Source organism: Acipenser ruthenus, chromosome 13, assembly GCF_902713425.1.
Source record: "Acipenser ruthenus chromosome 13, fAciRut3.2 maternal haplotype, whole genome shotgun sequence".
NCBI lineage: Eukaryota > Metazoa > Chordata > Actinopteri > Acipenseriformes > Acipenseridae > Acipenser > Acipenser ruthenus.
The window spans coordinates 4,623,848-4,646,306 of record NC_081201.1 but is presented as its reverse complement, the minus strand read 5'-3'; the positions used below and the strand labels follow the sequence as shown (position 1 = coordinate 4,646,306).

Below are 22,459 nucleotides of genomic sequence, written 5' to 3'. Positions count from 1 at the left end.
CTGGGGTGGCACTGTAATAAGTATTCAGTCTTTACCTTTATACAATTAAGTGCTGTGTACCTGCAGTCTTAATGTTTCAGTAATTCATAAAAAGTAATGATCAGCCTTCTTGTGATGACTCTCCAGGTCAGTTACAAACATTCCCAACATGGTAAGTTTAAACATAGCCAACACCTTTTATTTTAAACTGTTTGTCTTGCACACACTGTTAAAGATACCGGTTACGATTTTAGTTTTAGTAATACCTGGAACTAGCGTTGTAACATTATATTGTGTATCTTGTATTGTGGTCTGTACTTGTAGTACAACACATTTTGTCCCTGAATGAGGAATTATAATACATTTCCGGACCTGAGCTTGCATTTAAAAAAAAAAAAAAATTCATTGAAATACAAGTGCCCACCATACTCCATTAAACATTCTTGTTAATTTTTAACATGCAATACAGTAATGCTTTTCAGTAACACCCCAAAATGATTGTAAAGCACATTGGCAGCCCAGCTTATAGAGAATTGCAGACATATTTCAAGTCATGAAATACCAGTGTCACAAACAAATGTTGGGAAGAAAAAAAAAAAAAAACTTTTTACTGTTATTTTGTTTGTTTTGTTCTCAAGTTATTACCCCTGGGTAATCAGTCAGCTCAGCAGACACAGACAACCCTAATTAAACTGTTGAAAATATTTACTATACTGGTAAAATGGTATTCGCGTGATATGAGTGAGAACTGCTGAGTGCTTGATATTAACTGGAGCTGGGGTCCTCTATTCAAACTGGCTAACGGGTGTGCATCTACCAGGGACACTGAAAGGGTGAATAATGCTAATGGTGCAATGCAGTGATATATTCTCTCTCTCTCTCTCTCCTTTCTTTTTCTCTCGCTCTCTCTTTTCTTTCTTTCTTTCTTTCTCTCTGGCTGGCTCTCTTTCTTTTGCTCTTGCGTTTTTTTCTTTCTTTTTCTCTCGCTCCTCTCTTTTTTCTTTCTTTCTCTCTGGCTGGCTCTCTCTTTCTTTCGCTTTTGCTCTTGCATTTTCTTTCTTTTTCTCTTGCTCTCTTTTTTTCTTTCTTTCTTTCTTTCTTTCTTTCTCTCTCTCTGGCTGGCTCTCTTTCTTTCGCTTTTGCTCTTGCATTTTCTTTCTTTTTCTCTTGCTCTCTTTTTTCTTTCTTTCTTTCTCTCTCTCTGGCTGGCTCTCTTTCTTTCGCTTTTGCTCTTGCATTTTCTTTCTTTTTCTCTTGCTCTCTTCTTTCTTTCTTTCTTTCTTTCTTTCTCTCTTTCTCTCTGGCTGGCTCTCTCTTTCTTTCGCTCTTGCGTTTTCTTTCTTTCTTTTTCTCTCGCTCTCTCTTTTTTCTTTCTCTCTTTCTGGCTGGCTCTCTCTCGCTTTCGCTCTTGCATTTTCTTTCTTTTTCTCTTGCTCTCTTTTTTCTTTCTTTCTTTCTTTCTCTCTGGCTGGCTCTCTCTTTCTTTCGCTCTCGCTCTTGCGTTTTCTTTTTCTCTCGCTCTCTTCTTTCTTTCTTTCTTTCTCTGGCTGGCTCTCTCTTTCTTTCGCTCTTGCGTTTTCTTTCTTTCTTTCTTTTTCTCTCGCTCTCTTTTTTCTTTCTTTCTTTCTCTCTGGCTGGCTCTCTTTCTTTCGCTCTCGCTCTTGCATTTTCTTTCTTTCTTTCTTTTTCTCTCGCTCTCTTTTTTCTTTCTTTCTTTCTTTCTCTCTGGCTGGCTCTCTCTCTTTCACTCTTGCGTTTTTTTCTTTCTTTCTTTTTCTCTCGCTCTCTCTTTCTTTCTTTCTCTCTGGCTGGCTCTCTCTTTCGCTCTCGCTCTTGCGTTTTCTTTCTTTCTTTCTTTTTCTCTCGCTCTCTCTTTCTTTCTTTCTCTCTGGCTGGCTCTCTTTCTTTCGCTCTCGCTCTTGCATTTTCTTTCTTTCTTTCTTTTTCTCTCGCTCTCTTTTCTTTCTTTCTTTCTTTCTCTCTGGCTGGCTCTCTCTCTTTCACTCTTGCGTTTTTTTCTTTCTTTCTTTTTCTCTCGCTCTCTCTTTCTTTCTTTCTTTCTCTCTGGCTGGCTCTCTCTTTCGCTCTTGCGTTTTCTTTCTTTCTTTCTTTTTCTCTCGCTCTCTTTTTTCTTTCTTTCTTTCTTTCTCTCTGGCTGGCTCTCTCTCTTTCGCTCTTGCGTTTTCTTTCTTTCTTTCTTTTTCTCGCTCTCTTTTTTCTTTCTTTCTTTCTCTCTTTCTCTCTGGCTGGCTCTCTCTTTCACTCTCGCTCTTGCGTTTTCTTTCTTTCTTTCTTTTTCTCTCGCCCTCTTTTTTCTTTCTTTCTCTCTTTCTCTCTGGCTGTCTCTCTCTCTTTCGCTCTCGCTCTTGCGTTTTCTTTCTTTCTTTCTTTTTCTCTCGCCCTCTTTTTTCTTTCTTTCTCTCTTTCTCTCTGGCTGTCTCTCTCTTTCGCTCTCGCTCTTGCGTTTTCTTTCTTTCTTTCTTTTTCTCTCGCTCTCTTCTTTCTTTCTTTCTTTCTTTCTTTCTCTCTGGCTGGCTCTCTCTCTTTCGCTCTCGCTCTTGCATTTTCTTTCTTTCTTTCTTCTTTCTCTCGGCTCTCTGCCTCTGCCTCTGCTGGCAGCTGCAGCATCGTACAGCCTGTCGTGAGATGTGCCTGGAATAGGAATGGCAGGGGTAGCATGCAGTATCGTTCTGGCAACTGTCATACGCAGGGCAAGGCTCTGCACACACTGAAATTGATGGATGTGGGAGAGTTTGTTTACAATCCATTATGTCCTGATTGGTTGTCGAATCATTTTAAGCTGAAAGAGAAACATCAGAAAACACCCTGAAATGATCTGATTGAGCGTCTCATAGAAGTGTGTTTTCGTGCTTTTTTTCCCCCTGCTTCCGGAATATTTTGAAAATATGAATGGAAACCTGCTCATATCATCTGTGCAGCTTTCATAATCTTAGACTTGACTGCTTGAAGTTTTTTTTTTATTTTTTTATTTTAAAGCATTATTTAAAAAGCAGCACTACAATACCCCAAGGAATTGTTGAAGTCAGATCAAAATGAAGATGTACTAATGTGTACACCTACTTGCATGCTTCCATCATATTGATGCAAATTAACATTGGCAAGATAATCAATATTCAAGATTTTTCTTAATTCTATAGCTAGACCTGTTAGTTTAGTTTATTTATTTTGTGGGGCCAGCACAGGTATGTGTCAATAGTGCAGCACTAATACAAAGAGAGACCTAAGTAGACCATACTCAATAACGATCCATTCCTGCTGTACAGTCAGATTTTGTCAAGTGAAAACTTGAATTCAGCCTCTTTCCCCAGGCACTATGTAAATGTAGAAACTCTACTGCTGTATGGCTGTATAAGTCTGGGGTGGTGCGTGATTGATAGCCATCAGATTAGAAGTGTTCCCTCAGATCTATGGCAACAGATGTTATGTAGCTATAGAATTATTCAGGCAATGGATTCAGATTTAACCAGCATTGGTATTTAGGACTGTCTTCATTGCTGTATTTTTTAATAGGTATATCCACCAAGATCATATAACAAAGGGATGGACAGACTCCTATTGCATAGCAGTTCCACCCATTCCAGGTTTTACTGTGAGCTTGATTAGCCACAGGTAACAAGCTCAAGTGTGCCTTATTAAACTCGCAGTAAAACCAGGAATGGATCAAACTGCTATGCAGTGGGAGTCATATTTTCATCTCTGCATCAGACTTAAAGTGGTGTTAAATTATTTTAATAACATCTCTTTTTGGTTAACAATCTGCTTCAAGACTCCCAGGAAACACTTTCCATAAGCAGATGGAAGAAAATGTCCTAGTGTTGGTTTAAGTATAGTATTAACTTTATTTAAAGTTTTTGGAATACTAGGGACACTACAGTGGGGGCACAATCTGACAATATTTGTTTTCACAATCTGTTAATATTTGATCATATTTTATAATGCAGGTATATACTGTCTTAGCATCGTTAATTTGGGCACTTGGGCATCTCAGATTGCTTCAAGGTGAATGTGAAAGTAAGAGTATAGATCTTGGCTGGGCTAGAGATCTGTTAGAGATGGTGATTCCAAGCGGATTGGGGTTGGACCTGTCAACGAACAAACAAGCCAATACAGGGAGAACATCATCATCGGGCAGCAGTGTGGAGTAGTGGTTAGGGCTCTGGACTCTTGACCGGAGGGTTGTGGGTTCAATCCCCAGCGGGGGACACTGCTGCTGTACCCTTGAGCAAGGTACTTTACCAAGATTGCTCCAGTAAAAACCCAACTGTATAAATGGGTAATTGTATGTAAAATAATGTGATATCTGTATAATGTGAAATAATGTATAATGTGATATCTTGTAACAATTGTAAGTCGCTCTGGATAAGGGCGTCTGCTAAGAAATAAATAATAATAATAAAAATAATCATTATTATTTATTTATTTATTTATTTTTAAATTTTGATGACGTTCAGCTGGTTTGTTCTCGGAGTATAAAGCCTAAGTCTCGTTCCTTTTTTTTTTGTCACCTTTTGTGTGTCAAAACCCGAATGGGCTATTCATTGTTAGTAAGCTTGTTCACTTCGACATTTTCCAATGTCACAGTTTGCTGGTTGTAGTGACCAAAAACGAATTACATTTTAAACCAATGCCTTTGCTCTTTTGGATCTCCTACTGCAACATCTCATTCACAGCTCTAAAGACGAAGAACATTTTTCGTATGATTTCATAGAAAAAATTTTCAAGGATATCTCAGAAAAGAATCAGGAAGGAATGAAGGAGAATTCTCTCGCTCTCGCTCTCTCGCTCTCTCTCTCTGTCTCAGTCTCCAGTGTCACTATTATCTTTGCAGTTTCTAAACAGGGAGCTTCACTCCCGAGACCTGGGAGATTAGATTTCCTAAAATCAGGAGTGTTTGTCATCATTAGCTCCCCTTGAAAGATTTATGAAGGTTGAAGGCTTAGGAGTTCTGGAGCTGTTCAGACTCTTGTCCTTGGGAGTAACGCTGATGACAAACCAGGAACAGAGGCCGTTTTTGGGTTAGCATCTCTAGCAGTGGCCATGGGTACATTTTGTGTTCCTCGCAAAATAATTTAAATAGTCATTTTTTTCCCCAAAATGTTAAATAAAATAACATGAAAACTGCAGATTCATCAAATGGAACAAAAGTAGAGATCGCGATCACCAGAGTAGCAGGTTGCTGGTTTGATTCCCCCGTCACTCAGAATACAATGTTCTTACAATGTGTTTCTAATATCATTTAAAAATACTGGGATGCTTTGTGGATTTGCTGATCGCTTGTAACCATTTCCAGAGTATTCATGTAATACTATTAAGACGCTCTGAAGCAAAGTCTTTTCGGGCAGAAGGCTTGTGTTACCTGCGTTCATCATTCAAGGAAAGTACAGAAGGTCTCTGAGGTTAATTTTACTGCCGAGCTGAAGTATACAAGTAGAACAATAAGACTCCTCAAGGATCAAGGCTGGCAACTCTTAATGAATGCAGGTGTTTGTAGAAGAAGTTGTGAACATTGCATATCTGTTTTGCTCTGTGATTCACAATAGAAAAATGTTAAAATGATTCCTGCTAGATCCAAGGACCAGATGAAAGAAAGCACAGAGTTTGTAATTAACCTTGTTAAGAAATTTCTACTCTGAGTGGCATCAATGGTCTTTCTTCCCACATGACAGAAATCGTTCTTCAGTGCAAACGTTTTCTTTTTTTCTTTTTTTTTTATTCTCGCAAACCCATTTTTAAACAATTCAATTTTATTTCAATCTCAAATGGATTTGAAGGAAGAAAAAAAAAAGTTGTTTCTTTGTTGACATGCAGATTATAATTCAATTACCATTTTGCAGTGCAGAATATGTTTAGGTAGTTAGGGACATTGGTCAAAAGCAAGGTAAATAATGAAATTCTATAGTATACCTATTAGTTACTGTTGCTTTGTCTGAGGTGACATTATAGGCCTATTTTTAGACACAACCTGGAACTGTACTCCAGTACATGCTGTACAAGACTGCTGGATAACCTGTTTTTCTTTTAATATTAAAAATGATATTATTGTGTGTGTGTCTGCTGAGCCAACGCCCAGGGGGCATAAAGTTGTCAAGGCAAAAGTGGGGCGAAATTACAGGTGTAGGCCGGTAAAGTTTATGTGTACTCTTCAGAGGAGCTGGCCGCGTTCATGAAGTGTATCAGCAATGTCCAAACGAGATTTCTCCGTTCAATGTTTATTTGCTTGACACAGGTTTGTTGCTTTTGGTTACAGCATTAGAATACATAGCTCAAAAACACTTGCTCAAAGTACCCCGTGGTAACAATCTCTCTCCCTAGTTCCAAGACAAAACTTCACTCCCCACAGTTCAGCAGCCACATCACTGTGCGTAAGGTCTTCCATTTCAAGCTACAGTAGTGTTAGCTCCGCAGTACAAAACAATTATCAACTAAGTGCTTTTGCTGTATTAATTTTAACAACTAATAACATTAATAACCTGAACAGTACAAATACTGTAACCTGGCCAAAACAATAGAAAATACATTCTTTCTATCGATCAGTCCAGCCTGTAGTAGTTTGATTCATAAAAGTAGGCACAGATAGGACAAGATAGGACAAGCTGCTAATGATAAATCTAGCAACAGATCCAATATAATGAACATCCCAGGCACATGTAGTTTGGTACCTCAACTATAAGCCTCCAACTGGCACAGGAGTGCTAAGTTTTTGGTTCCTCTTTGAAGCATCCACGCTGACAGAATTTGTGGTCCTGGCGATGTTTCTATGAGCAGCATTTGTCATAAAAAAAATTTATAATAATGAATAAGGGAGAGAGATAGAAGGGTATTCTTTTTCAGTATGTTAGCGATGGACTTTTTAATTGAATTGAAGAGACTGTACAATTAACTTCCGCTCATCTTCCCTCTCATATATGTTCCTGGTGTGCACGGCAGGGTATCACCAAAGGCTGCTAGGTGTTAACTGCATGTATATTTAATGATTTCATTAATAATGAATTTTTGAAATGGAGCCTCCCAACAGGCGTGTTGAGAGACTGTTATGTGAAACCAAGGCGCAGGTTGAACTTTGGAACAAAGCTGGACCCCCAGCTGTCTTCTTGCAATGCAGAACAAAACTGCATCAGGACCGTCATTCTAAGGAAGACTTCTGTAATCAAGATTGCTTGCTTCTGCATTTTGATTTAATTGTAAATGTTAACTCTAACTTCCAATCACGTGCAAAATGCACCAACTGGCCAATAAAGTTAGAGAACGCTATAGTCGGCAGTGCATGTACACATTTATATGGTCACGTGACGTACCATATGATCCACTAGACCATTAAGCAACAAATCTGGAGAAAGCAGAAAACCACCACCCGAATGCACAACTCTAGTCGTAAGTGGGACATGACACCCCTGCACACATGTGCAACATAATGTGAAAGGAAAGCCATGCTTCTTCGGCTAAAATCATAGGAACCTTTAACACACGACAAGACTCACCTGCCTCCACACAATGTGCTGGGCACTAGCTGGTCTGCCCACCATTGGCCAGCCCATTGTAAATGCATTACTCTGCAAAGCCTCCTGCCCCTACAGCCTCAAAGGTTAATGGTGATTTTAGAGTTTATAGTACTTCAGAAGAGACCATTCCAGTGAACATGTCATTTGCGATTGAAAATTCCAGATACAAGGGGGTTAAACCGGGGGCAGGTTGCACTTTGTTTAAAGATATCTGAATCTGTTGTTTTAAGATAAGACTGCATTTGTAAGCATACTGTTCATCTGCATTTTATTTGATAAAAAGGTCAAAATCCAGTTCAATTACTGTACTTGCCTTACCTGAACAGCACACAGTGCCAGTCGGTGTCTATATCCACTTGTTTTTATTTGAAAAGAAAGTGCGGTGTATGAATATGTACAATGTGCAATGTACAATGTACAATAATAATCAGCTAATAATGGATTGCAGGCAAGAAACAATCTCTGACCCTGGTCATTAATAAAGTAGGCTTATAGGATTATAAGAGATAGATTAGAGTTACAGTATGTGTGATTGATCAAGAGCTGCAAGCTGTTATTATTTAAGGAGGGGAAACAAGATTATCAGGACATTAGAAAGATGATGATTATTATTATTATTATTATTATTATTATTATTATTATTACTATTTATTTTTTGAGTACTTCCAATTAGACATAAAGCTTTGATGCTCTTGTCTCCTAAAATAGACATATTTTGGCAATGTAGCTTTTAAGATATTTGGATTTCTCATTAAGGCTAATCACAGCTTCAGGCTGCATGGGTATCATTATATTTGCCAGTAAAATACATTTCCATTCATTATATTCCCTAGTCGGAGCTGTGTGATGAGAGGCGCTCGCTGGCCCTGCTCTGAGAAATTGTAGGGATTTTTATTAAATCACTTGCTCTGTTATACATTCATGCAATAAGCAGAGTGAATATGCAGCACTATGTATCTGGGTTCACTTTGCAATAGCCCTAGGATTGCATTTTTAATTACGGCACTGTTGTCCTTATTGCATCTTTTTAAAAGTTTTAAAAACATTCTGAATAACAAAGTTATAAACTTAACTGAAAATAAATCATTGCATACATTTATCATAAATGTGTTTATTTGGTACAGTACTTTAAAAAAAAAAAAAAAAAGACGCTGTAGGATAACGGAGCCATACAGTATTTCAAGGATTGAGTTAGTTTTTTTTTTTTCTTTAGGAATAAAACAGATATCCATGAAAATGTTTCAGACTGTTCTACTGCTCTGTTTTTGAAAGATAATACTGAAAAAATGTCAGTAATATACAGTAGATGAATGATATCTGGGGAATTAATGGTAAAGTATGCTGATCAAATTATATACAATCACTGTTACTGCTGCTTAAATGCTTAATTTTTTTTTTAATGGTCATGATGACTCCATGCTGGGCCGGTGTGAACTGCTGTTGGTTTATCTATGCCTCTCTTCTCTGTTCTTGCAGTCTGCTGCTTTGTGGTGCACAAACGCTGCCATGAATTTGTCACGTTCTCCTGCCCCGGAGCCGATAAGGGACCAGACTCCGATGTAAGTAAATTCCACATTTAAGGCCATCGTTATCTCTGTGACCCTTCCTGCTGTCTAATTCCTCTTTGTCTTTTTTATATCAGTTGGTGCAGGTTTGGAAAATTGACATCATTAGAAGATGTGTGTCATGGTTCTGCAGGCAGGACCTTGTAACCTTAAGACATGCAAATGATTGAGTGTCTGTGCCCCTCTGTCTTTTTTTTCTTTTTTTTTTAACCAAATTGACCCGGTACAATGTCCCATTTAAGATCTCAAATCACTTTAAGGTTAAAAACATCCAGAGTCTCTGTGTTTGGGTAGAGTTCCTTTGGGACTGGGTACCGAAGTTTGGTACTTAACAAATGCATAGGTTACAATCGTAATTAAATGAACTATTACCCCCTTAATTGTGTTTTAATGTTGTTTTTGCACATGTGCTTAAATAAGAATAGCACTGGCTTTATATATGCATATCATTTGTGTTAATAGCATCTTTTATGATAATGCACCCCATCATGTGTGAACTTTTCAGTTCCAGTGCAGTTTTATCGAACATGATGATATTGCTTATGTAAGCGCAGCCTGTGTAACATTGCTGCTCCTAACTTATCCCCCTCCAGATTGTTCTCACTCATTACCTGTCTTCTGTGACATACCATGTGTGTCCACTACTGCTAAAGCTGCTGTCAACAGTCTGAGCTTGATTACAGTAAATGTACTTTTAATGACTTCGAATACCACTAGAAAGTGACAACTCACTGCTTGATAAAACCTGGCTCTCCAAAGAGTATTGTTCTTCCTTGGCCAATTTTTCTAATTTGATAGATATGAATATTTAAGAATAACACACAAAGAAAGCTGTTTTTGTTTCGCAAACATTGGGCAGATGGATGTGTGGAGAAAAATAAGGAAGACTTAAGTTCCGTTAACACCAGGGCGCAATATCTGTAAACTCAAAGAAAGCCATTCTTAAGGCATGGTTTGCTGAGAAAATAAAAGGAATTCATTAAGTTTCCACTGACAATAGATAGATTCATAGATTTAGCATGACAATAAAGAAGATGCATATGTCAACAATCAATCTAAAATCTAAGGTAAAACGTCTAGGAAACTAAGTCAAGTAGGCAAATAGACAACAGTTTTACCTAAGAGAGAAAAAAAACCCTTGTATTGCCACAGAGATATCTGATACTAAAAGCAATAAAAAAAACCACTGGTGGTATTTAAAATAAATAGAAATCTAACCTTAAGGCAGATTCATTAAAATGGGTCTAGGAACCTAATCAACAGAAACAGAAAGTTCTGCTGCTGCTTCTCCTAATCCCCTCCTGACTGTGCGTCTGCACTGCAGTGGTTTTTCTCTTTTCTTTAGTTAAAGATGGCCAACACTAAACTGTCCAGCGGATTCTATCATGCGGCTGTCCCAGAGAGCCCAGAGAAAGTGATAATGTGTAATCTATTACAGCTAATAGAATCAGGGTCTGCTGGGAAGGGAGGCTCCAGTCAGGAAACCTGACTCTCAGATAATGAAAAGTCATTATTTTTTTCACATACCGCAGTGACTTTTTCCGTGGGAAAAAATAGAGCCGTACAAGGAAGATTTTAAAAGTTCTCCGCTTCAGAATTAAACAGGACAGTACCCTCTTGGCTTTTCCCAGAATATTACATTTTGGCACATTTCTGCATTCATATATACTTGAAGGTCACACCATTACATCAAGAGCAGGTGATTAACCTGGTGCCAGTCTCACAAAACTTCTGACATGCGCAATCATTCTTGGCAGCCATTTATTTATTTTCTTTAGGAATTTCTGTAGGATTAGAAACTAGCAGAACATATATAACACAGTGTTTATTAGATGTGTTTATTAAATGCCAAAATCTGTCTGTACTTGTCCGTCCTTATATTTACATACAGTAGTGAAAAGCTTGGCCCATCTTGTCCAGTTTTGTGCCAAACTCGGGGAGTGAAAGACCCTTTGTTTGTGTGCTTGATCCATCTCGTAATGAAAACCGCTTCAACAACAGTGTTAACCCATGGACCAATGCAGACTCCCAGGAATGACCTTCCATAGCAAGATTTATTGGAGAGTGCATCACACTTCGACTGTACATCTGCTTTGACTGGATGTCTTTGAATGACAGGCTCATCTTCATAATTCTACTGTATGTGTAGGCAAAGCCCCCGCTGTATCTGACTGTGCTCATTTCATCTAAACAAAATGGTTAAGAGCTACTGAAGATCCATTGTAATAGATGCCCGTAAGCACCAGTCAATACTTTGTGGCGGATGTGCTAGCCTATATTTTTATATATCATCAAACACCCCATATGTACTGTAATGTATGCCGTAGGATCACAGATGAAAGTAAGACTTCTATTGCATAGCAGTTTCACCCATTCCAGATTAATACAAGCTTGATTAACCACAGAGTGTATGTAACAAGCTCAGGTGTGTCTTTATTAAACTTGTAATAAAACCAGGAATGGATCAAACTGCTATTATTTTTATTATTATTATTATTATTATTATTATTATTATTATTATTATTATTATTATTATTATTTTGTTTATTTAGCAGACGCCTTTATCCAAGGCAACTTATAGAGACAGGGTGTGTGAACTATGCATCAGCTGCAGAGTCACTTACAATTATGTCTCACCCGAAAGACGGAGCACAAGGAGGTTAAGTGACTTGCTCAGGGTCACACAATGAGTGGCTGAGGTGGGATTTGAACCGGGGATCTCCTGGTTACAAGCCCTTTTCTTTAACCACTGGACCACACAGCCTCCCGCTATGCAATGGAAGTCTTATTTTCAACCCTGCTTAGGACACTGAAGTTTGAAGAAGATATTAATATGCAAGAAATGGCCAAAAACTTAGCTGAACACAGTTTATTATACAGTCGGCACCACTTTATCGGGATGGCTTGGGTGAAGTAAAAAATATCCTGTATACGCGGCTGTCCCAATTAAACGAGAGGCATTTGAGACAACCTTAGTCATACTTGTTGTTTCTAAATGAAAAGAAAAAGAATGAAATCACATTATGATTAAATGTTAAATACAAAATTTAAAATATGAGTCAATTGTTGTTTTTTATATTCCTAAACAAAATGATTCGCTGTTTATTTCTACATGAAATGAAAAAGAATGTAATCGCATCTTATCACAAGGCGAGGCACCTGCGATTGACACGCCAACTTTCTGTGTAACAGCAGCCTGAGAAACCACAGGAAACTCCAGCTCCTTCAAGAGTTCAACATGGTTTACGCAATGTACGCAAGTCACAGCGTAATCATGTACTCGCTGCACTGTGGTACGTGACCAGTCTTGCACTGAAAAGCCATCTCACTTCATTTGAAAATACTGTATCCCAAATAAACAAAGTGACGTCCCAATTAAACAACATAAATAGCATTGTGAAGAAGTGTCTCCTACAGTTGTATCCTATTTAAGCAGACATCCCAATTTATCAGTGTCCTGATTGGGCAGCGTCGACTGTATTTAGACAAGTGAGCACTGATCTAAAGGCTGGAGTTAATCTCACAGAATTGAACTCGTATTCATGATTGAATATGTCACTCTGAATATCAGTGTGATGTATTAACTAGATAATAATTCATCAGTATAAAAAATGACAGCAGCCTTAAAGAACGCAGTGGCCTTTTTCTCAGCAACCGATTATCGCTCCAGACCTCTTACGGATAAATTATCTAAAAGTTTAATTCTGTTACTTTGTGGGCTTCTATAGTTTAGTCCATGATTCTCTTAAGTAAATCATGGATGCTTTTTTTCACAGATTACTCTATAAAAAAAATATCATTCTAGACTGAAGGGAATAGTCTGTCTAATTGAGTAACTGTGCCAGTTTAGTAAAATGTTAAACATCAAAGATGTGCATGTTATAAGTCCATCTGCACAAAGTTTTCCCTGGGCCTTGGAGCCTGTATGCTTGCTAAAATCTCTGTGCTATGTGTACCGCTTGAAAGATGTATTTACATAGGTGTTCAATAAATCACTAGTCTAATAATACAATCGAAATGGTCTCTAAATATATTGTATACCCATTGAGGGGTGCAGACTCGAATAAGGGACTTGGCAGAGGACATTGCTATTAATTAATTAAGCCATATCCTAGGACACAGTAATTGGCTTCTGCTTAATGTCTAGTTGCTAAATGTAAAGACAATGGCAAATGCCATAATGCATAAAACTGAAGTCCACTTTAAGACAGCATTGCTCTCCTCGTTGTTTTCAAAGGGAATTATTCAGAATCTATTCTGGAAGTGGGTTAATTAAAAAGTCACTTAGGGATTGGGTCCTGTTGACTCCTTTTGACCTCCCCCGTATTGTGTAATAATGAAGCCTACATTCACGAGGATGTTACATCTGTCTTGAAAGTTGCTTATGTAATTTAGGACAAAATCATTTTAACGGCAGCTTCCCTAAATTAAACGCAAAATAAATCGCCCGTAGGGCACGCAGTAGAATATAAGAGAAGATGTCTTTTTTGTTTTGATTCAGTCAGCGTTTATTGAGTTCATTATTTTGTTCGGATTGCACCTCCCTTTCATCATAGTGTCAAGCTCATTAGCAGTCTGCTTGTTATATTGGATATTTGTTGTTCCAGTTAACACTGCCTTAATTTATTCTTGCTTTTTAATGTATAATTTATGCTGTGTTCCAGTCCCTTTCTTTCTTTCTTTCTTTCTTTCTTTCTTTCTTTCTTTATTTCCCCTTCCTCTTGTTAATTATATTCTGTTTTTACTTTGTATAAATCTGTTCCAGTTTCCTGCACTGTTACTGTTTTTTTTAATCTGTGTTTTAAGCCCCACTGACTATTGTGCTTGTGACTCATTGCTGTCTTGTTACGCTCGACCTGAGCTCCGCAGTGAGCCATTGAAAAACGCCAAATGCCAGCAACACTAAAATGTTCCAATTCTCAGTTAGCCATGTGACTCATTTTCTGAATAGTGAGTTGAACTTGTGATGTTTTGCTGTTTTTTTAGAAAGCAATTATGAATCTGCTGGCTATAACAAAACAAACAAAAAAAAAATCACAAAAAAAAAAAAACAGATCCAAAGACAAAAATAGCCTAGCATAATATAATACATTGCCCCCTCAACACCACCACCACCAAAACCATATCAGTGACTCAGAGCTGAAGTATGCAAATCTGTTATTTTAAAGTAAATATTTGTGTTGAATTTATTCCTGAGGTCAGAAATGCCAGTTTTAGGATCAACTCCCTACAGCAGTGATTTAAATTTGCTCTCAGAGAACGCTCCAGTGACACAGCTTTCAACAGTCAGATTAATCGTGCCGTGTTGGATCAGAAAAAATGTTGTTGTCAGACTTGAAACTTTCTAAATGGTTGTCCCTCGGAATAGATTCTCACAGAAATAAATGCAAGCAATTGATCTGAGTCACTTGGTATAATAAGAGGTGTGTAGCCTATTTTCTTCTGGGAATCCCTGCTTACTGGTCTCAGATGAAGGAGAAGCCTGGTGTTTTTGTCACAGCGGTGCTCTTCTCATTTAGGGAGAGGAGAGTGGATTAACAGTGCTGACAAAAAGGGGATTGCTTTACAGCAACCTGCCACACACATCGCCCAACTAATCCGGAATTGGTCTACAAAATGTAAATGCAACAAAATGAATGCTGTGTGTCAGATGTCTTAACCAATTGGGGGGCCAAATTCTTATGCCTTAGGTCATTTGAAGTTAAGGTACTATTTAGAGTAAGAGTTTGGGGATGCAAGTGATCTAAATGCAGTGTACTGGCTCTTAAAGTATGTAAAACATTTTTTTTACCATAATTACAGCTACAACTCCATTTATATAAAACTTAATTTTTCAGCCATCTAAGCAGATTACTTCCTGTACAGTAAATGTATATTCAATGCAATTTTGATTCTCTGGAAATGTAATCTGTGTTGCCAAAAATGTAATTGAGCCTCTCCTATATCTGCAGGTCTGTGCTGAATATCAATTTCATCACAGCACCACTAGGAATCATTCTGTGGCTTCGTTGTTCTCATTTTGAGGCGTATCAGAACCACATTTTGCTGGAGGTTCAGTTTTTTTTGCTTGTCGTAAGGCATTACGTTTATCGTAAGAATGAAATTAAAGCCCTGAAGATCAGAGTCTCTGCTGCTCACACAGGGAAGTGATGCCTGATTCATTTAGTATGCTGGTATAAATTTGGTTTGTCAGTCTTAACTAAAAAAGCTGCCTGGTTGCTCTCGACTTTGAAACCAGGAGATTAGCCAAAGAAATTTATCAAATGCAGGGGAGCAGAATAAAGAAGGAAAGATCCGCAACCACTAGCCTAGGGAATTTTTTTTTTTAATCACACAAGGAAAATATTTTTCCTTCTGTTTTTGTTTTAAACTTCTGGGGGCCCAGCAGGTTCTTGGGAATAATGGTTTCCAAGTTTTAATATAAGAGTGCCAAGTACAGTCAGTAGAACAACTGGTTTGACAACCATTCTGGGATCCATCTGACAGATGCAGAACATACAGTACAATGTTGATGAATGCTGTTTGAATGCAGCAGGTGACTAATTCTACCAAGTTCCATGTTAGACTCTGCAAAGACCAAGGACCATGCACCGCAATACCAAAACAAACCCCTGTGTGAGCAATCTTTTACATTTTTTATCCAGTGCATTACACCCTGAATGGCATATACACCACTAGTTCAGTAAATAAGAGCTGGTATTGAAGCTGACACTTCTTACAAATCGTAATATTCCTTTTGAAATGCAGCGTCTAATTTTATAGCGGCGTCCTGGTTTTGCAGTACACATGGCCTTCAGTGAAGGACGTCTTAATGCCAGGAAACCGAACTCCATCTGTTCATTCTGGCAAGGGTTTAAGTCCCTTTCTAGATATTTCCAAATTTAAACTTCTTTCACTTGTGACCGAATCCACTGTGCAACCCAGCCCACCCACCCTTCTTCACCGGTTGATTGACTCGAAAGGAACTGTGGCTGAATGGGTCTTCTCACGACTGACATAACTCAAACCCTTCTAATATGTTAAAAGGGTTGCATCTTGCAAACAGGCACCTTCACTTCATTTGGTTGTCCCTGTGTAAAGTTACTCAGACATGCCATTAAGGTGCATTTTGGTTCAGCACATAATGAGAAAAAAAGGTTAGTGGTTAGTCCTACAATTTAAAAATAATGTCAGTTCTCCTAAGCAAATGAATAGGTGCACACTCAAACTAAGAGCATGACGTACAGATCCTCATCACCCATCTTCCATGTTAATGCACCGTTTCAAGTGAAGGTTTAATTACTCAGAAATTCCTATGCTTTAAAGCTGATCACAGAAGCAGACATTAATAATGGAGATAATAATAATAATAATAATAATAATAATAATAATAATAATAATAATAATAATAATAATAATAATTATTATTATTATTATTATTATTATTATTATTATTATTATTATAGTTTTAAAATAAAGGAATTCAGAAGAATTATTATTGTTTTTTGTTTTGTAGTGTTTTTTTTTCTTCCTATTTTAAGGTGTCACAACCTTTTCTTTATTACGTTTAATATGGACTAAAAACATTAATAAGATTGACCTGGTGCTAAATTCCTTTCCAGGTTAAGGTGATGCGTGTTAGAATTAGTTCTCTTGGAAGTCCTCAAGGTAAACTTTTCAAAGTGCATGCTCCTCTAGTTCAATCTGTTTGATCATGACTAATTATTCATCTGGAAACTTTTCAAGTGGTTGTGTCCCCAGTGCCAAGCAAATTTAGGCGACATTGATGAACTTTGAAAGATAAGAATGGAGCAATTTGTACTTAGGTAACTAGTGTTAAACGGGAATCACAGTAGCAAAGAAGATTTTGTTTCAATGATCTAGACAGGGTCAGGTCCAAGTAATGCCACTAAGGCTGGGGTGATGCATTGTATCGTTTGATCACCAACGATGGGCAAGCATGTGCATTATGTTTTTTGTTTTTTTTTGTTACTTTTGACACCACTTCCGCTGTCTGCTTGAGTTCCTGTCTGTGTGCATTCATACCCAGTTAAAAAAAAAATATAAGCTAATTGTATTTGGGTTAATTTTATACCACTACACATAAATGAATGGTGGAAAAACAACAAAGATCACTTTCCAAAAGTAGCCTGCTTTCCCAGAGCCAGTACACTTCTTTTTTTGTCTTGTTTTTGCTATACTGGTGGAACCTGTAATGTATATGGTAATGAATCTGAAGGATATTTGATGCTAAATGTGTAGCCGTTCAAGCATTAGGGCAGCAGTGTGGAGTAGTGGTTAGGGCTCTGGACTTCTGACCGGAGGGTCGTGGGTTCAATCCCTTGTGGGGGACACTGCTGCTGTACCCTTGAGCAAGGTACTTTACCTAGATTGCTCCAGTAAAAACCCAACTGTATAAATGGGTAATTGTATGTAAAAATAATGTGATATCTTGTAACAATTGTAAGTCGCCCTGGATAAGGGCGTCTGCTAAGAAATAAATAATAATAATAATTAAGAAACGGTCTGCATTAAGCTGTTACAATGGGTTTCACAAGTAAAGCTAAGTTATAACCTACTTTCGATTCTAACTGCTTCGCTTACCATTTGACGTGGTCAGGATTTTTGCATAGGACACTTCCCCTGCCAGGTGCTTGTTCTATGAATTTCATGATTTGCTGATAGAACACTGGCTAAAGTTGCTATCATAGTCAAGCTGGTGCCTCGCAATCACCTAAGACTGCTGTTGATGTAGCATTTCTCATGCACAACACTGGAAAAGTCCTCTATCCAGTTTACTATACTGTAGCTATTTTGTGTCTTAAGGTTCATCGGAAAGGATCTTTGTTGGCATTTCCCGTCCTTTAATGCAAGCAAAGGAAATCACTGAGATTATCATTATAGTGAATGAGACTGCCAGATAGTGTTTGTCACATCACACTCTCTGATGGATTTTCTGAAAGGCTTCAAGGCATCTTTTTGCAGCAGTGTTCAGCAGACAGGCAAACTTGCCTCATCGGGTGACCAATCAGATCTAGCAGTTTGCAGAGCGAGACCAGTTTATGTAATAGAAATGTCAAGACGGACTACTAAGTGATACTTACCGGTGGGACTGCTGATTAAAAAGCTGTAATTGTATGCAGACTAATTTGTATTTTTGAATAATCTGGTCATTTGCTATGGACCTGCATAGCACACCGCTTACTGTATGATTAAAAGTGTTCAGGACTACCTCTAATCAAGGTGAGAGTATATTTCTCGCACATTCTTTGCTGTGTTAGGCACGTGAGCAAAGCAAGTTGGGTCTGTCATACAAAGAGTGCAAGAGAAAATGCAGGTTTAAATGTATAGAATTCTTTGTTATTGACTCAAGGTAATGTGCTGCAGAAGAAGGTTGTGGCTGTACTACCAGATATTTTATTTTACTCTGTCAAGGTGGAGTACAGCAAGGCAGTAAAGCTGGCATCCCTGCAGTATCTCACTTCCATGGGCCAGAGTGAGAAGTGTTTGTTATCCTAACCCTACTTAATGCACTTTTTAGTTTTAAAATGACGTCAGCTACACAACAATCGGGACAGGAGTGACAAACATACAGTCATTGACCTTAAGAACACTAAATTCTCTTATCTTAAGTTCATTGTTTTGACTGAAACGCAGTGTCTTCAATATGTGCGCAGCAGCTGAGGAATTCCAGACATTTTGGCACTCTTTTGATGATTGCAAGTGGCTTTACTGAATCCTCATCTTGTTGCTATTGACAACGTCTTCCTCTCCCTGTTGTATTAATCTCTTCTGGTTCTTGCCAGATGCTGTACAGTGTTATTTTATCCACAGGATGCGCCAGGCTGCCTACAGCATACTGTCAGTCTTGCAGTACGTTTTACATTACGTTTGATAGACTGTGACAAATAGCTAGTGGCCAAAGACGTAAAGCAGCCTTAACACTAACCAGTGCACAAGCTGAGACAACTAAAGGCAATCCATGCCCCCCCCACCCCCCTTGAGGTTACATTCTGATACTGCCAGGAGCAGAATGCAGTGATAGTTATCAGTATGTGTTTGCAGATAGTAACAGTCTAAATGTGGGTAAGCTGTGGGCTACTGACAAGGACATTGTGGGCTCACTGACTGTGAACCAAGGCTGTAGGCTGTAAATATTAGACTCGTTAATAAGCCAGTTAAAAGGAAACCATGTCTTGACCTTCAGAAATATTTTAAAATTTCTATCCCCTAAACCACTTTTGTCTACAGGATGATTAATCCAGTAATATTGAAATATCCTTGCCTCTCCTGTAACCATGCACATCCATCTGTAGCAATGCACTGCCTGCACCGCTATCTGATTCAGTCAAGCTACTAATTTAATCTGTAAACCTCAAAGTAGAGCTTGGAATGAAAACAAACTGGCAGATCATCAACAGTGGCTTTGCTGTATTAGTAACTGCCTTCTAACAACTACTGTACATTTGTGTTACCGATACCCACTTAAAAAAACCCTTCTTGGAAACGAGACTTATTTTAATCACGCTGTGCATGATGTTTTTATTAAATAACACTTGTAACCTTTCGTTTTGTGATTTCACTTGCTATAATAATAACTGCTGTTTCTACACAAGAACGTATAGAACTGGAGTGAATGTGTCGAAAAGAAGGGTTTATAATCGAATAGTAATTAAAAATTGAAGAGAAGTGTGTAGAACATTCACTATTGAACCTGAATGCCACAGCGCTACGTGAATGTCATCCCATCTGTTTTGTACATAGTGCATGTGTGAAGACCATGTAAACTCCTCATGTTTGCTTTGTCTTTCAGGATCCCAGGAGTAAGCACAAGTTTAAGGTCCACACTTATTCCAGCCCAACCTTCTGTGACCATTGCGGCTCACTGCTCTACGGCCTCCTACACCAGGGGATGAAGTGTGACCGTAAGTATTGTGTGCTGTTAATACAAACAGGTTCTACTGGAATTGTTACTCAAGACTAAAGGACTGTGGTCACAGGGAAAGAGGCATTGGCCTTGGTGGGATCTGGTTTCTCCTCACCGCTCTGCAGTGACCCCTACAGGCCAGGTGGCGAGTGAGCTTGGCGGCGGAGATTTGCTGGGCTAGTCTTTGTCCTCCACAGGATGGTAGCCTGCAGACATCTGATCTCGAGTTCCTGGGCGTAAAAAGATGCTGATTGGCTCATGGGATCAGAGGATGCCCAATGAACCTCGGGTCCCTGAGCTGTGTGGGGAATCACTGAGGTGAAGGAGAAAAATAATAATAATAATTGGGCATTCCAAACTGGGAGAAAATCGGGGGGTAAAAATAATTGGATAGTCTAAATTAAAAAAAAAAATCGAATTTCCTATCTCTGATTGGCAGTATTGTCACTGGTCCCCCTTTTTTCTGTAGAAGATCTTGTGGTTCTTTGCTTGTAATTTACACTTCAGTTTCTCCCTTACTTGCAAATAGGACAACACTGCATTTCTGTCTATTTTCAGATTAAGGGAATACATAACATGTTAAAAGGGAAAACCTGAATCGCTGATAATCAGGGAGATATGAAGAGGCTAATGGGCACTTTCACCTTTTCTTGCATTAACATGCATTTTTGAAACGGCAACATTTGTAAAGCAAAAAAGGGGAAAGTGGTACTTCCTTTTTCCAAAACCCTAAGACCAGCATGGCAGCCTCTATCAGAAGTGTTGTGTTGCTTGTTACACACACTTTGCAACAAACAATTGTTTAGTTGTGTTGCCGTGTTTTCAAAAAGATATTGTGCTGCTGCACTTTTAAATATTAACATTACAAAGAGATCATAAGCAGAAGAAAGCTGCAGCTAGAGTGTTTCCAGCTGCATAGAAACAGTCCTTTACAGACCAGGAAACTCCACTATGATCAATAACCTCCAGCAAAAGTCTTTTCTTCTTCTTTTTTTTTTTTTTTTTTTAAATAATAACATTGTAATTTTGCATTTTTGGCAGCACAAAGCAAGATGAAATATAACTGAGCACAACTGCAAAAAGGGAGAAACTGACATTTTAAAACAAACAGAAAAAACATGGTAAAGAGTGTGGATTGCCTGCTGTAACATTGAGTCAATCTGAAATGACAATACTGCAGAAGCTTACCATTGGGTTAACTGCTTTTGCAATCTGTGTATTTTTAAAATATATCTAGTAGGCCTTAGAACCATCCATTGCTAAGGCAGGAACACGCTGTAGGTGCACACAGACGTGTGGACATAATTTTGAGCAGCCGCTAGATTTGTTTGTGTTATACGGGGGCACCTAGTGGCTATGATGTGGTATTGTTAAATATTCATTATTCTGGGGCTTCGCTGACAGAAACTGTTGGGATATGGATTGTGTGCTTGGGATCTACCTGAGTAGCTTTACTTTACCTGACACTCACTGGAGCCTTCCCCGAATCGAGTTTCTCGCAGTGCCAAACGACGTCAGTTTATTGACAACAGGCCTATTTTATTTTTTGTAGCCACTGCATCACAGATATCTGGGGATGAATAATGTTTAATAAATCCGCTTCACCTGCAGTGAATGTTTGTATATGTGAGTGACCCTGCTCTGTCTTTTTCTGTACTGTAGATTGCTTGATGAACATTCACAAGCGCTGTGTCGCCAATGTTCCCAGCCTGTGCGGTACGGACCACACCGAGCAGAGAGGGCGGATATACATCACTGCCAGTATCGTCAAGGAGGTCCTTACCGTGAAGAGTAAGTTTAAACCTATGATTGCGGTGTGTCGTCCTGTCAGAAGGTACATTGAATGCAGGTCCTCTCTGTGGCAGTATTCCTAATGGTGGTGTCTGTTTTTTTTTTTTTTTTTTTTTTTTTTTAAAGTGGCTCATTACTGAATTTTTACTGCCACCTAGTGGAATAACTTTATACTGTACTTAGATAGTGTCTGCCTGAAAGTAAAAGTTGCTGTAAAATTCTTGCAAGCATGGAGGAAGGACCCAAGTTTAACACAGAGAGTACAGTTATAAATGCATGGAGTCGCCTACCAGGTGATGTAGTAGGATCTAAAACACTGGCAACATTAAAAAAAAAAAATTGTGGGCTTTTAAATGGTATATGCCAACAAGAGACCTGAATCCCCCCCCCCCCCCACACACACCCCTTGATGGGCTGAATGGCCTTTTCTCATTCCCAAACTTTTCTTATGGTATGTTCTTACATTTTGACAGTATTACTCAAAAGCTATTTATATATATATATATATATATTAAACACCTTTTTCACCCACATAAACCTGTGAATTAACATTAAGTTTATACATTTATGTAAGCATTTTTAGTTCAATACATGACTAGAAGCAGCAAAAATACTGTATACTGTTACTAGAAGAGGCTGTCACATAATATACCAAGGTCAAATCTCATCAGTATGTATATTGACAGGTCAGATGAAAG

The 22,459-nt window shown here is 38.3% G+C and overlaps 1 protein-coding gene across 2 annotated transcripts in view; it reads left to right on the top strand.

Annotated features, from left to right (window-relative positions):
- The window catches only part of LOC117418057 (protein kinase C beta type-like), a 105,832-nt gene that overhangs the window by 27,097 nt on the left and 56,276 nt on the right, over positions 1-22,459 (top strand). For both annotated transcript variants that reach the window (XM_059035496.1, XM_034030614.3), the window contains exons 3-5: positions 8,976-9,058; positions 19,857-19,968; positions 21,633-21,761. In XM_059035496.1, the coding sequence (XP_058891479.1) occupies positions 8,976-9,058; positions 19,857-19,968; positions 21,633-21,761 (324 nt within the window). The remainder of the gene's footprint in view (positions 1-8,975; positions 9,059-19,856; positions 19,969-21,632; positions 21,762-22,459) is intronic.